Genomic DNA, 16,150 nt, shown 5'->3' with positions numbered 1-16,150 from the left:
TTGATGTCTTTCAATAACAGTGATGCCTGTGCTAGAAATTGGTGAGGTTTTTTTCATAGCTAGTTGGAAGATTCTGCCTGTGGAATTATAGTTTTGATGTGTTGACAATTTTTTTTTATACTTCTCACATTTTTGCTTGATTCGTTGAGAGACAGAGACCCCTTATTATAGCTTATTGTTGGATTGAACCCAAGTCTGCTGAAGTGGACTTTGTTTTGTGAGATCGTCATAGATGGGGATGAAAAAATCTATGAGCAATAGCACTTTATTTTGCAGAAGGTGTCCTGGGATTCTGGAGAGGGATGCAAATCTACCATGGCACAGTTCTAATTGTTAGTTGATGAAAATTTTCCAGGCTGGGTTGGCTGCCCTGGGGCTTTGACATGGAGCAGCAGCTGGCAGCAGCAACCCCCAGTGATAAAGATTGTGTTGGAGAAACTGCTGAAGCAGGTGCTTGGAAAATGAGTAACAGGAGGGAGAGAAAAATAGACAGTCATAGACGTGGTATGTAAAGATGAAAGGCACAAAATACGTGGCTTGTTTTTTTTTTTTTTTTATTGGTATTTATAGTTAGAAACATGATGGGCTGGAGAGACAGAGAAAAGTGAATCCAGATGGCAGGAGCTGTGGAGGTTTTCTCTTCATACTAATGGGAGTGGAATTGGGCAAAGTTTATGGAAGAGCAAAAGTGGCCTAAATGGTACTGGCTAAGGTGAACATCCATTTTGTACTTGCTGTATCCACCTGGAAGCCATTGCCATGGAGTGTGCTGATAAAGGCAGGTGCTGGATCCTTGTTCCACTGCCATGCTGAGTCCTGTTAAGCCCAGAGCTGGGATACTCCCTCAGTACAGGACTGTGTCACGCCAGGGAGCCTTGCTAAAAATGAAGGGAGATGCAGGCCATCTCGTGGTGTGTGTGGTGTCAGCAGGGACAGGTGGGTTTCTCCCAGGCTGAGACATAGTTCAGCTTCTGCAGCTGATGATGCCATTGACTCCTTGATAAGCTCCTTAGACCTGTGGGTGGGATGTACAGTTTCAGTGGGTGAAAGCCCATCATCATAGCAGAATGTCTTTGTTACCATCTCATGGAGTTACTTGTTAACTAACAACTGAGAACTTGTCTTGAGTGTAAGAAGGTGGCTGTGCAGCATTGCCATGCTGGTTACATCAGGAACCAGTCATCAGAGAACCCAAATAAGTGTGAGCAGCATGTTGTCCTCTCAGCTTTGAGGGATCAGTGCAACAAACCACTTGATGCTGAGCATCAGGACAAAGGCTGTACCTGTCCAGAAGTGCTTTTTTGTTTGGATCATGCACTGAGCACTCAGGAGGATGGAGTCCAAGGCGGAGGCACAGGGGAGCTGCCATGCAATGTATCATCAGAGCCAGCAGCTGAGCAGAAGGACTTAACTCCTTGTAGATGTCAGGGCAGCTAATGCCAAATTCTTTATCCTTGGTAGTTTTGGAAGGCTTTTTCTTGCAGGGTAATTGATGTGTTTCTGAAGCACAATAGCTGCTCATGGAGTAGCTCTTGAGTCCAGTCCCCATAGGAACACTCTGCACTCCTCAAATATTCGCTTAAATGTGTGTGGCTTTGCTTAATTACCATGCATGCAGTTGGCAGCCTTGCTGGAGCTGGGCTCAGATTCACACATTTCACTGTTAAGATTAATTCTGAAACACATGTTCAGGACCTCGAGTTTTATTGACATATGATTCATTTCTCTTTTGGCAGATTTGAGTGGGCAGGAATAAATGTTTTAGACCAGCAATAATGAGAGTTTGGACATCATTCTGCAAAAGGAAAAAAAAAATTGCCTGGTTGTGGTGATAAAATGGCATAAAAATTCATTTTCCTCTCAAATTAAGCCATTTTTATACTAGAGGGAGTGTGTATTGCACTTGCCTTTTTAACTTTGTACCACGAGTGCAATAACAGGAGCTGTCAGCTTTGTATGTTGAGAAAGGTACGTGTTCCACGGATGGAGTGGCTTTGCTGTGGCAGCTCTCTGCAATTTCTGATTCCCATCACAGGGATAAGCCTGCAACATGGAGTGCACTGTTGTTCCTACTGTGCCTTGGTTGGGAAGGAAAAGGGTGAAATGAGCCACGTTGGAGGGAACAGTGACAGGATCCTGTGCTGGGAGTTCATCCATCCTGCCACCATCCTGGGGAAGGTTCAGCAGCAGTGCAGCAGGCTCCTGGATTTTCACACTCCTTCCCCATGTGGCCTTGTCTCCTGACATTTTTTGCTCTTAACCTATGATTTGTTGTTGTATTTTGGCTTATGGCATTCTACCATCTTCCTTTCACTCTGTATCTTATTTTTTCCCCAGGTCCATTTCAGTTGTGGGGGTTTTTTTCCTTTCTTTTCCCAGTCTTTAGAGCTTCAACACTGAGAAATTTTTCTTCCTGGTAATTTTCTCTCCTTTATTCTTACTCTTCTCTTCTGCTTCCAGCTGTCATCTTGGTCACCTCATCCCTTCTTCTCTGTGGTCTTCATGCCCTTTCTGCAGAAGACAGGGATGCTGTGGTGCTTATTTTGCTGAGGAGGAGCCTAGGGGAAGGGTGGTGGGGTCTGTGAGCAGGATTTCCTGGGTGTTGGAATTCTTCCCAAAGATCTTTGCACAGGAGAGACTTTCTCATGGCCATGCAAACTGATGCAAAGCCAGTTAGCTTTAGAAGGGATTTTTTGACTCTTTTCACCCATACATCTACTTGGTGACTGTTACATAGGTAATACTGTTCTTATCCAGTGGTAAGTATATTTTTTTTTCAGGTTTTGGTCCTTAATAGCTCAGCTTTCCTGCAATGATTTCTGTGTGTCACAGGATGCTGTAGAGAGCCTGTTAGAGCAAACTGTTCTAAACCATCAGTTTTCTAATGTGCCTGGAGGTAACATCACAGATAACCTTGAGGAGGAAAATCAGTCTGAAACTTCATTAGGAGCATTGCATAGAGGTCTGTGCTGCTGTAATGGGCTCTGTTTCCCATCGGGAAGGGTTTCAGCTGCACAGTTTTGCTGGTGTTGTAGCACTGCACAAGGAACAGTCTTGTGGGGGGGCTGCGAGGATAGAGCTGCCCTGATCCAAACAAGATGTGCAAATGGCATTCATTAAATCCTCCTCTTTCCTTGAGATAGCCTCTGTGTTTCAGAGATGGCAGACAGGAGAAAAACTTCTTAGATGTGTCTGTTTCAACCCAAAGGGTGACTGCAGAAGGTTCTGGATGACAGGCGAGCCCAGACGGCTGGCTGTGTCACACAGCTGCAGGGAGGAACAGCCAGGAGTGAAATGTTAATCAGAGCTTCAGGAGAGCCTCAGACCTCCCGGACTTGGTGTCACTCCGGCACCTCATCAAACAGGAAATTGCTTTTCCAGGGTCATCTGGGATCTCGGCACAAATCAGCACATCGTCAGCATAATAATGGCAACTAAAATTATGCCTTTGCATGGCAGTGCCGAGGGGCACCTTCTGTGAGCAAACTATTCCAAGCAAAACCAACAGCATTTTAGTTTCCTGACAGACCTAGGAGAGGTAAGGTTCAGGCACTTCCTTTCCCTATGGTGAACAATGGGGCAGTGACACCTCTTGTGCAGAAGCCTTCTTGCACATAGTGTTCCAGGGTGCAGGTGAGCTCAGTGGGGCTGGAGGAGCACCTGGGCAGCCCTGCTGGCCTCTCTTTGGCCACTTGTGCCTCCCTGAGCTGAGTCTCCTGTCTGACCCATAACGAGAAGGGTCACATTTCTCTTTCTCACAGTGCAGCCTTCTGTGTTCCCTGTTTGCCTCTGCTTTGCCTGCTGAGCCAGCAAGTCCACTGAGCCCCAGCTCTGTCTGCCTTGCCTTTGTCATCTCTGGCACAAACTGTGCCACCAGCAAGACTGTCAGACCAGCAGAGGGATGGGGAGGAGTGCCTGATGGCTGCTGCCACTGGTGCTTGACATCCCCTTGGGCACCGTGGCAGGAGTTGGAGCATGTTCCCTAGATCCTGGTGGCTAAGCTAGCAAGAATGAATTTATAAGATCAGAGGCAGTTCAGTGCTGGGGTTAAGGACATTGAAAAGGCTGAGTCACTTGTACAGGGAGGGGAACTATCCTGGGCTCTGGGTTTTCTTCTGAAAACACCTTTTGTTGATGCTGCTGGTGCGTGGCCTTCAGCAGGGCTGCCGTGTTCTTGCTGGCTTTGAGCACACGTGTCCTGCCACGGCCTCTGTGAGTTGGATTCTATGTGCCTGCTTTTAAAATAATTAACAGAAATCAGGACATGCTTGAGAAGCATTATGAGGCAAAAAGTGCTATTGAAATTTAGGAAGTTAGGCCTGATCTGTGGCTCATTAAAGCGGGTGGTATTTTGTCTCCTGACTCCTGTGGATCACACTCAGAGTGGAACATTTGATGTCTCACCTTACTCCAATTTAAGCCCAGTTAGTAAAAAAGGTTTTTCTAGAGGTGCCAGTATCCTTGTGATGTTAGGTCCTATGGAAAATCAGGGATGTACCTTTTTTTTAATCTGTTGAAGGCTTGTGGGTTAGACAGCTTCTTCAATAACCTCTGCAGGGATTACGGGACATGGTGCCAGGAGGGTTCATGTGGGGGTAGGTGCCTGGCTCTCCTGCCTGTGCCTCTCAGGGTGTTACATACCCAGTCTGATATTGTCAGTGTACAACGTGGGAAATTTTTTCTTTTAATGGAGCATAAATGTAAATGTGTCAGAAGCATGGAGATCTGCCTTCCCTTGCTGAGCTTCTCTGCTCCTCCCTGACCCAAGGAAGCCCCTTTAATTTCTGCAGGTCTTGGATAAGGTCGACAGGTTCTACCAAGGGATGAATCCAGAAGGAGTTACCCCAAATCTTAATGTGGATTTTTAGCACTCTAAGCTTGAGGTGTCTTGCAAGGTCCTAAATCCCTGCCCAGTGCCATCCTGTCTCCTGGCTGTGCCAGTTGTTTGGTATTTGCAGTTGGAGCTGTTTGATTGTCTCTTCCCAGCAGGTAATAACATCACTAATTAGTTTCCTAGTTTGTGCTGGCTAAATGTACCTGAATTTCTAGGAACTAAAAGCCTGCGTGGAACCTGATGCAGCAGCAAGTCCAAGTGGAAGTAGGACTGGATATGTTAAAAATGTTGTTGATAAGTTATAAAAAATGAGCTGGGGTCTGGGGGCACCTTGGGTGGATCCTGCTCTGGTGGCACCGTGGGTGCTGTGATGCTTTGTTACTTTCCTGGTAATGGATTTAGAAATCACTGACAGTTCCCAATGATAAAAGTATTTCGAGGCTGTTCCAGCCATAGACCCTAGGGGAGCAGTTTTAGGGACAATCAAACCAAAAAGTATTTAAATTATATAGGTGTCATTTAAATCACCTAGGATATGAGAGACTTTTAGATGCTTACATCATGTAGCCATTGGGCACAATGGTGCATGTAGATATGACTTGACTTTGCAAGAGTCATGAGCATCATGTGCACATTGGGTCAGATTTGAGTTGGGAAATGCCTTTCTGGTGGAAAGAATGCAAAATACCTTGTATTGAACGGAGCTGGGGTGTGGGAGTTTGCAAAGCTTGACAGAAGAGGGGTGCCTCGTAAGTGAAGCAAAAATACTGTAACAACAGAAGAAAATGCAGGTGGTGAACGTGAGCATTTGCTGTGTAATCACACACTGCCACAGCCCCAAGACATGCTGTGAGTTTGAGGTGAGATGTTGGATGCTGTTTCTCACAGGGAAGAGGAGCTGTGGGTAAGGTCAGGCAGAAGTTGGGACAGCTGGTGGTGGGTGCTGCTGGGTTGGCTCTGGAGCTGGCCCCTGGGGTGACAGAGCAAGTGAGGGGGGTACAGGGGTTTGCCTTAGGATGTGTGATGCAGATCCACACTTTTCACTCAGGGGCTGAGTCAGGATGCAGCTGTGCTTGCAGCCTTTGCCCTGGTGCATGTATTTGCAGCCTTTGTGTGTGGTGCTTCCCTCAGCCTTTGCTCATTAAATGTGCAGGGTTAAGCACAGAGAGGCTGCTTTGCCAGCTCCTGAAACACAGAGACCTTAGATGCGAAGCTGGGCAGCCTGTTGCCATATTTTCTGCAGAAAGCCAAAAAAAGGATATTTGATTAAACTGAATTGTATTATGTAGCAACAGAGGTGCAGGACTTCCTTAGCCTGCCACCTGCTCCTGCATGCCAGGCACGTCCTGCTGCCTTCGGCATTAGTTGACAGGAACAGGAGAGGAGACAAAGTGCCTCAGGGAGAACTTTAGTGCCATTTCCTGACGTCAGCTTCAGTGCTGGCTGATGGGGTGAGGAGCCCAGTGCTGCCCTTGGCAGGAGATGCTCTCTCTGCCAGCTGGGCAAGAGCTGCTGTGCTGCTCCTGGCAGAGGGATGGGGCTTGTCCCTCTGTGTCTCCTGGGGCTTGATCTGAGCCCTCTGGTTCATCTGCACTTGGTGGAAATGGTGCTTTTCTATTTGCAGCTGAATGGTTGTGAACTGGTTGGTTTTTCTGGCAGTCCTGGGCTCAGTTTCCACAGCACCACTGGAAGCTTTGCTGGGGGTGGTGCCTGGTACACTGGCCTGTCTGTTGAACCTGGTTCCTTGGCTTGATTCAGGCTGTGATGCTGTCTCAGAGCTTTTTGCATTATTGTCTACCCAGTCCTGTAGTCTCTGATTTCTGTAATCTAATATTTGGGGCATCAGTAAAGATATTTAAGCCTTTTTACTATGATTGCAATACTGCTGCAGCTTCTTTTCCTTTTGGGAATGGGCTGTGGCCAACCCATGTAGGCTTGGTTTGGAACTATTGGTTGTTGAGGATGAAGAACTAGCTCTGCACTCCTGCATGGACCTGAGACAAGGCAGATGGATCAATGCCCTTCCCAGGCTGGTGTGTTTTCAGTCTCCAGATTGTTGTTCCATTGCATGTATTTTGCATATGAGAATAAGCATCTCACAGCCAGGTCATGCTTGGGGGGAGAAGTTATTTTAAGCTCTCACGTCTGAGGAGCAGTGATGTCAGTTCTCTTTTTTTTTAATTACTAGTTTTCAGCATCGTTAAGTAGAAGGAAAAGAAGTAATGATTGGACATCTATATTGCTGTGGAGCTGTGGCTGAAGTGCAGCTGGGTGAACAGCAAGGGCACAGTTAAGCTGCATTTTCTGGGTTGAACAGGCTGGATTCAGAGGGAATGTCTCCTCTGAATTGCCCTCCTGTGACCTGGATGCATTTACCATCTCGTGCCTGAGCTTCCCAAGTGGTTGGTGAGGTCACTGGGGGCTGGGTAGAAAAGAGGATGTCTTCTCCAAAGGGTCTGTGTTTTGTACATTAATAAGGATGTGAGGTTGGCGAGATCAGAACCACCTGGAACTGTTCAAAATGGAGCAGGTGGAAATTGCTGACCTTGTATTCATTCCTCCCTACAGGTCCTCTTTGCATGACTACTGAAAGGCTGATGAACGATCAGCAATTAAAGAACCATCTTACCTGGGGACAGTTCTTTCTTGTTCCTGCTCAGCAGGAGTTACCACCAGATGGTTCTTGGTTGCAGTTTAGAGCGTGACTAAAATTTATTTTTCAGGCACTTAGACAAATGAGATTTATTTAATTTCTCTTCCTGCTCTTCCCTTCCCCTCTGAGCTCTGTTCTGAATTTCCACACTCCCTTTTCTCTGCAGAATGAAGTGGAGCTGGGAGAGCTGCTGCTGTCACTGAACTACCTACCCAGTGCAGGGAGGCTGAATGTGGACATCATTAGAGCAAAACAGCTTCTTCAGACAGACATGAGCCAAGGTTCAGGTAAAGGGCAGTGCATTTCTCACATTACTCATGCACAGTTTGTGTGTTTTTAAAGTACATCAGTGGTGAGGCTGCAATTTATGGAGGACCCCAGGGGGTTTGGATGCTCAGTTCTTGTTAATACAAGGCTCTGGCTATTCCTTTTATATATATAGCCAACAATAACAGAAGTATTTAGAACACTTGCCCTGAGTTAAAATGGAGGGTGTGAATACCTTTGTCATATTTAAAATAAAAATTTCTGGACCGAGGTGAAGTGAGGACCCAGGAGCTCTCAGTGACCCCCGTGTTGTGTTGGGTGAGATAGCCCCTTGGGGGCTGTGCTGTGTTCTGCAGATGCTGCCTGTGCTGCCCAAGTGTTCCTGTTGCAGTGGTTCCACTCATGATATCTAGCTGCTCTGTGGATGGGGTGAAGTTTTTCTAGTGTCTGTGCATTGCTCCCTGCTGTTGCTGGGTGTGCAGGCTGGTAATTGCTTCACATGGATGTCTTCAGGTGTTTTTTGCATGTTCCCTGCCCCAGCCACTGCTGCTGCCAGATTATTGGCATTTTTCAGAAAGAACAGTGTGCCTTCCTCTGTCAAGGCTGCCATTAATTGGGGTTTTGGCAGGGAATGTGTTTAATCTGGCTGCCAAACTCCTGTCTCCTCTGCCAATCCCTGGGAGTGGCATGTCAGTCCCAGTGATTTCCAAACACCATTTTCCGGCATGGTCCATCCCTGAGATGCCCAACCTTCACAGGGTGGAATACTGACTTGGGACAGCTGCAGTGCAGAACTTGTGTTTTGTCTTTCTTCTCAGATCCCTTTGTGAAAATTCAGCTTGTTCATGGATTAAAATTAACAAAAACCAAGAAGACCTCCTGCATGCGGGGGACGATAGATCCCTTCTACAATGAGTCCTTCAGCTTCAAGGTTCCACAGGAGGAACTGGAGAATGCCAGCCTTGTGTTCACAGGTAAATGTGGTGGTGTTACCAACTGTTCTGGGTCGTGGTTGCCTCCAAGGTGAACAAAGAAGCAGTTGTGGGTGTGCAAACAAGCCTGTGCAGGACTGTGTCTGTCCTAGTAGCCGCCCTGTAAGGGGTGACCATCACTGGGGTTTCCAGAGAAGCTTCATTAGCGCTCTGACCTCTGCAGAAGCTGTTCCCAGCATTGCCACATGATGGCTGGAGCTGGCTGGGAGCACACCTCATCAGTCCCGTGCTTAATTGGTGCCATTGGGAGCTCTTTGTGTGGAGGAGGAGACATTAATTGCACTTCTCAGCAGCAACCAACTTGGGCATAAAGTAAAAAATTAGAAGAATGAAGGGGAAGTATTAAACAATCCTAGAGCCCAAACACTGGCAAAGGTAACTTCTGGTACTTGACATACTTTGCTGGTGATATGGTGCAGCTATAGGTGTTGGACACTGATGTCACCTGTTCTGTAGGCAGGTTTGTTCATGCCTGTGTTTCCAAAGGGCTGAGTGCCAAGGCACAGCCAAGACACCACGAGACAGACACATGGGCTGCAGGCCAGGAGCCCCACAGCTAACCCAGCTTGGGAACTTTGTCAGTGCTGGAGATACTTGGCTGGGGTAGGGTTTCTTCTTTTTGAGCAATTTCTGAATCTCCTGCTTCTGCTCACTGCATGGCAGCAGGAGCTGGGGCTGGGGCTGGGCGTTCTGCTGGGAGCAGGGCAGCAGAGCCTGGGAGGGTCCTGGCTGCACTTGGGCTGAACTGAGACCATGCACCCACTGTGCCCGGGGGCTTTTTCTGCTGTTCCATGGTATGGAGGTCTTGGGCAGGGCTGTAGGGACCCTGAGGAAGTGGTGGGGTTCCCTCCCATGCCATGGCTTGCCCCAGCCTGTGTGTGCTGTGGAGCTCCTGGTCCTCAGGCACCATCAGGAGCTGGGTCAGACCTTCTTGCCTTCCACAAGAGCAGAGGGGCTGGGCAGTGGGACCCACGCTCTTCTGCCTCACTGGGCTCTCATGCTTCACGTTTTTTGGCAACTTTCCACCCATTACTCACAGTCCTTCAATGACGAGAAGGGAATCTGCATCCAAAATAACATATTGTGAAGTATTTTTAAATTTTATTTCTTACATGGCAGATACAGGTGTCAAAGCTGGTTCAAGGAGCCTAATTCCAACCCATTCATTTGTTTCCAAACATGTTACAACAAAAGTGATGCTGATCAGCAATTTAAATTTTGCCCTTCATTCTCAGAAATTTCCTCAGCAAAAAGTCTCTGATTGATCCCTGCTTTGCATTCACGTCACCCTGACTGTACCTTGCATGTGCAGTGATGAATTTGTTCTTGGAAGCTTCAATCAGGTGATCTTGTGGCAGGAGTGAGACTCTTGTTTTCCCCTGTTCCCCATAGAAGAAGTGAAGACAAGCAGAGCAGCAGCTGAGAAGGGTGAGAGGAACAGGCTGCTCCTCACTGTGGCTGTTGGAGTTACTGTTAATGAGTGGACATCTGATTATTTTCTTCTGTGCAAAGGGATGTGTTCTCATGTCAGTCAGTGAGAAGTTACCTGATTCATAATCATATGTAGTGCAGTCAGATTTCAGTGGTGTGCCTTTTAAGTGTCAGAAATGTCACCTGCAGCTCCAAAGCTTGTTGCGAGGACCTTTGAATCAGGGCTCCTGCACAGGCATCTCTGGTGTCACCAGGGTGAGGTGGCTCAGGGGATGTAGTGGTGGTGGTGAAGGTGCTGAGCCATGTTCTGTGTTCACCTCAGTGATGGAGATGCTCTGGGTGCTGGTGGAAGTGTGTTACCAGCAGGGAGTGCAGCACAAGCTGCTTCTTGTGTGCATCTATGAGGTTTTAATAGAATTATTATCAGTGTGCAGCTTGGCTGAAGTGCTGGGGTGGGGATGGTGGCATTCCCCAGTAGCTGCCTTCCTGGATTGTTAGGATATTTCACAGCTTAAAAGTTTGTAAAGGGCTTTGGGATATTCTATTAAAAGATGAGAAAGAGCAAATGGTTGCCAGCATGGAGAAGCTGTACCTAGCAACATGAGGATTTTTTAAATTATTTTGCATCTTCACAAAGCAGGAGGATAAGCCACTTTTTTTTTTTTAAATCTGTTTTTTTTTGTTTTAACTTGGAGTTTTTTTGGTTGCAGTGCTGGTTCCTTCTGTTGTATGTTTTGTGAGAGTTGGTTTATATATATATTTTTTTTCAATCCACAGCTCTAGTCCATTAGGTCAGTTAATTAAGTTTGCTGTTGAGTCAAAGTCCAAATGAAAAGGAAAATAATCCTGCTTGAAAGGTGGGTGATGATGCTCTACTTGGAGAGAGAGCTGTAAAAGCAGTCATGGGAACCAGAAGTGAGTGTTATTTTCAATAATTTAAAGGAACCTTATTTGTGGCTTCATATTTTGGGCCCAGTCTGCAGCTGTCTTTACATTGGCCTAGCTTCACTGGAAAGCAGTGGAGTGGTGTCAGTCCCTGTCAGCTGAGGCTCCCAGCTCCCTCTTGGTGGCTGGTACACACTGCAGAGTGAGGCGCTATCTAGGCAAAGTAAGATTAAATACTATTGTTTTTTCCTCTGTGTGTTTTGCTCCTGTGCATCTCAGATCCAGCTGCCTGGGTTCAGTGCACTGTGGTGAGACTTCATGCAGCATTTGCTGTGACTTCAGTAAGGGCTGTGTCTGCAAACCCTGCAAATGGACAGTGTAATATCCAGTTCTGCTCCCTGCTTTCCTGGTGGTGCTCTGGAGAGCTGGACTTTGGACCAAATGCAGGGTTGAAGTGCAGCTGGACCAGGAGAGGGGCAGTGGGTGCCTCCAAGATGAGGTGCACAGGCTGAGCTCTGTGTTAACCAAGATTTGGGGCGTTTGGGCTAGTTCTTAGATCTTTCCTCCATCTTAGTCATACTAGGATTCAACACTGTACATTACTGGCATTTACAGACCAAAATGCTTCTCCTTCCATATCGGTGCAGGACACCTGGTACAAGGTGTCTTTCTGCCTCCCCCTCTGTTCCTGCCTCAGGTGCTTATTGGAGCTGTCACTAACTCACATGTCTCAGGTTAGTGCCTACAATAAGGTAGGATGAGCTCAGGTGGAGATGTGCTCACCAGGAGTCAGCAGGGTCAGGATCACTGCTGCAAGTACCGTCTGTCCACAGCTTCTCACCAAAAGAGGATAAATCAGGAAAGCAGCAGACACTCATAACAAGTCAAATGTTCCAACTGAAAAAAGATGGTGGGTGAGGAAACAATGTTGATGTCTGATTTTCATTTACTCCAACAAACATGTTGTCTAGGTAATGGTTATTCATATACATATGGAAACAGGAATACTCCTTTTGTTGGTTCTTTTTTCCATTTATTTTTTTTTTTAGCAACTTGACATGCATCCCTCCTGTGCCATCTTCTGCTCCAGTGCAAGCAAGTCCTGAGTTCGCCTCTCGCAGAGAAATGGGGCAGGCTTTAAAAGACAATATTTTCTCCTAACCACATACACCTATGAACAAAAGTGTTAATTATTCTTTGTCCCCTGGTCAGGGGAAGGTGGAGTTTGGCCCTGGCAGCAGGGCTGTCAGCCACTGCCTGAGGTAATTTCCAAGCAGGAAAAAAGTGTATTTGAGGTGCAACCACAGCCTCTGCAGATGGGAGGGCTGGGTGCAGGGCACCTGGGGACACTGTGCTCTCCTGCTGGTGGATCTTGGGCAGGCTGTTCTCTAAATCCCAGCTTCAGAAAGCCTGGGCTGCACAGCACTAAGGGAGACAACACCTGAAATCCGAGCACTCTGGTATTTTGTTAATGATTATAATGTTGTTAATAACAATCCCTGGTAATGCTGTTTGCGTTGCAGTAAAGCCCAGATGGCCCAATAAAAAACACCAGAACTCCAGAGCAAACCACATCTTGGTGACTCGTTAACATCTTTTGATCACTTACCATAAAAAATACAATTTTCAGTGCTCATAGTTAGGGATTAAGTCTCCCCATGGTCCTGTGGTGACTGTGTATGTCTCCTCCATCCAAATAAGCTCTTGTGTGTGTTTATATGACAGGACTTTTAAGGCTTGTGAAGCAAGCAGGGTCTCCAAAGAAGGAAGAATCCTTTTGATGCTCTGGCTACCATCTATGCAAAGGGCTAATGGTGTCTGATGGGGAGCAGTGGTGGGATTTGTCTCACCACACTATTCCATGTGAACAGTGGCCATGGCTCCAGCAGGGCAGGATGATCTGCCCAGGGAAAGGAAGGGGCTGGGGCAGGGTTTGCTTGCTGATGGAGAGACTGGCCTCAGTACATGCATGACAGCTGGTGAGATCTTCACCAGAAGTACTGGCTGAGGACACAGCTCACTGGCACTCTCTTCTGAACCATTTGTAGGATTTTATATGATTCGCTTCATTTTCAGTATGTTTTAAAAATGGGCCATGTCTCTGTTTTCTGTAGAGATGTAGGACCAATCTTTTAATTTTATTGCTTTTTTTTTTTTAAGTATTTGAGTTCCTGGGGGAGCTGAACAGTGAGACTTTGCACACCCACACCCGTGGCTGCACTGGCTGCAGCAGAGGGACAGTGCCAGTGCCATCGGGTGTCTCCATGCACCCTGTGCTGTGACAGTGCCTGTCTTCAGACCCCCGGATTGCTTTGATACTGTATCCCAGGGCTCTGATTAACTTTCAGTTAATAGGCAGTACTTGATTAAAATAACAGATTGCTGTTCAATAGCAATATACCTGGTTCCTCTGCTGGCTCATTTTTCCTTCCCCTTGGCCTTTGGGAGAATTTAAGGACCATTTAATGAAGTTTGAATTTTTAGAGAGGGAAAGACATAATAGCTGGTGTGTGTTGCTAGTGATGCAGTTCTGGGTAGTTCAGGTTGGTTTGCTTTCACTGAAATACTTTCTTTTTGAAGAAATGCTGCCCGTTTGAGCATATTCATTCCTTTAGTGGCATTACAGCTTGGGAGGAGAGGAATTGGGTCTTCCTTGAAATCCTGAATTCATGTTGGAGGTGGATGTTTCAGGATCTTTCTGTAATTGAAACAAATGGTGACTAATGGCACAGACAGCCCTGATGAGCACAGCTCTGGCCTGGTGTCACCCTTCACTCCCAGGTATGTTGTAGATTCTCTGGTGCAGACCAGGTTGGTTTTGTATCTTGTCTAAAGAGATTTCTTGGATATTCAATAGAAAATGTCTTGGGGTGCTCTTGATTCTCATGACAGAGTTTCTGGGGCAGCTGGTGGTGGTGGAGATTGGGGGGAAGAGAGCAGCCCTGACCTGGCAGAAGAGGCTGTTTGGAGATGGGCCAAAGCTGAAGGTGGCCATCAGCTCCAGACCTGGCTTTCCACGTGAGTTCCAGAGGGCCAAACTGCTGAGCCAACAGCTTGTAGCTTGCAGACCCACACTTAGGCATTGCAGCTGGAAATAAAACTTACTAGGATTCATTCTGGGTGAGTCTTAAATTTAGTTCTCCAGGAACTTGAGTTCTGGTTGAGTATAAGATGGCTGAAACTCCTTAGAACTCTTTGTTTTTCCCCTGTTAGCTCCTGTGGCCAGACTTCTGTGGTATAGACACTGGAGACAAGATGATGCTTTTGGTATTTGCTTTTGTACTACAGGAGATTTATAAGAGTCCCATGAATGGGCTGTAGTGATGGTGAGGCTTTTCGATTTTATTCTTGTAATTAACAGGCAGATTTCCACATGTCCCAATTAGCTGAGCAGATTAAAGGCTGATAACAATTTTGTCCTCAGGCTTCTCCAGAAATACACCTGAATTTTGATTTGCCTGGCTGTGTGAAAGCATGACCTTCAGATACCAAGAAAGCATGATCTTCAGATACCAGCAGCATCTTCAGGTGCCTGTTTGCAGGGATGGGGTCATTTTGATATGCTGCTTTAGATGCTCATCCCCCCTTTCTCCTATTGGTTTTTCTTTCCCCAAAAAGATATTCAGGCAGTTTGTCTTTTGCACACATACATGAGTAAAAAATATGAGGCAAAGGAAACTGTTCTTTTTTCCCCTCCACTGGAACACAGGAGAAAAAAGTGATTTCTGTTTTGAAATGCTATCATATTGGGCACTGTAACATCTCTTAGAGGGATAGATAATTAGGCAACTTGGTGCTAGAAAATTGTTTCTTGTTGTCTATTACATGTGTGTTTTTGAAGCATTGGCCTGTCTGTCTATTCCATGTATCTGGAGCTCAGAAGCAAAATCTAATCTGTGCTTAAACCTGTGTAATCCTATCTTAGCTAAAGGGAAAAAAAAGAAAAAAACATTGATGTCAGCACTGGGTTTTCTGGGGATTTATACCTGTTTAATTTAGATCAGAATTTGGCCTTTGTGTCTGGCATTATAAAATACTTCATGTATTTATGCACCAGACACCATATGGTCTGTGCTCGGGTCTGGGGAGAGCAGAGTGCTCCTGCCCTCTGCTCCTGCCCTCCCTGCTGCTTTGCTCTGGGTCCTGTGGCCATGTGAGGTGACCCAGCAAGTCTTGTAAGGACATCTCCAGCTCTTGGGGTGCTGGGAGAGGCATCTGGGGAGATGTGCTGGCAGCAGGAGACCTTGACATCCTAGAGGCTACCCTGCCTGGCAGAGACTCTCTGCAAGGTGTAGGCTGCACAGGCTTCCAAAGCCTTCTGACAAGAGGAAGGTCTCCATTGCTCTCCATCCTCCAGGCCCCTGTCTGTGGCTTCCTGGTCCCCACAACAGGTGCTGTTTGTCAGCCTGGAGCAGTGGCAGCAGAGCAGGCAGTGAGGGTGGGTTGGAGATGCCAAGGGGGGTCCTGCAGACCCAGCCCTGGTTCAGGGTCCCTCAGGGAAGATGGTCTAGGGATGGATTTGGCTTTTTGCAGCAGACTTGCTGCTTTAGCAAGGAGGAGTGAACGCCATTAATCCTATTAAAATGCTGATGCTTCCTGAGCCAATCTGTTGCTTGCTTAGAAGGCAAAATTAGATTCTTCAAGTGGACTGACTTAGATAATGACCGTACCTCAATGCAGACATGGCAGGAACTGCTTGTCCTGGGGCTCTCTGGAATTTTTGGGCATCTTTTTCTCCTAAAGAAAGGAGCAAACTCTGCTCTCTCCACGCTGGTTGCCAGTTCTTGCTCATTTTGCCAAGCCCATTAATTTAAGCAGTGTCTTGCCTCTCTCGGCCTTGGCGGTTCATCTCGTCTGGCTCGGGCCGTGGGGAAAGAAATTGTTCAAACGTCTCACAAAGCCATAATCTTTCTGTGCATCAAATGAGGAAAAACCTCGGTGGCAGGTGCCGCTCTGGGCGGTGGAGCAGTGTCTGGAGATTAAATGCCTGTGCCCAGCCCTGTGGCTGTTGGAGGGGATGTGTGAACGTGCCTGTAGGGGCTGCCTGTAGCTGTAGGGGCTGCCTGTACCTGCAGGGGCTGCCCGTCC

General features: G+C 47.0%; 1 protein-coding gene across 1 annotated transcript in view; it reads left to right on the top strand.

The window, feature by feature from the left end:
* SYT17 (synaptotagmin XVII) overlaps positions 1–16,150 on the top strand; it is a 35,156-nt gene that overhangs the window by 11,617 nt on the left and 7,389 nt on the right. The window contains exons 6-7 of the mRNA XM_010003299.1: positions 7,654–7,774; positions 8,573–8,728. Coding sequence (XP_010001601.1) covers positions 7,654–7,774; positions 8,573–8,728 — 277 coding nt within the window. The remainder of the gene's footprint in view (positions 1–7,653; positions 7,775–8,572; positions 8,729–16,150) is intronic.

The sequence above is a fragment of the Chaetura pelagica genome, unplaced genomic scaffold (assembly GCF_000747805.2).
Source record: "Chaetura pelagica isolate M959 unplaced genomic scaffold, ChaPel_1.0 scaffold138, whole genome shotgun sequence".
NCBI lineage: Eukaryota > Metazoa > Chordata > Aves > Apodiformes > Apodidae > Chaetura > Chaetura pelagica.
This window is presented reverse-complemented; position numbering and strand designations above follow the sequence as displayed.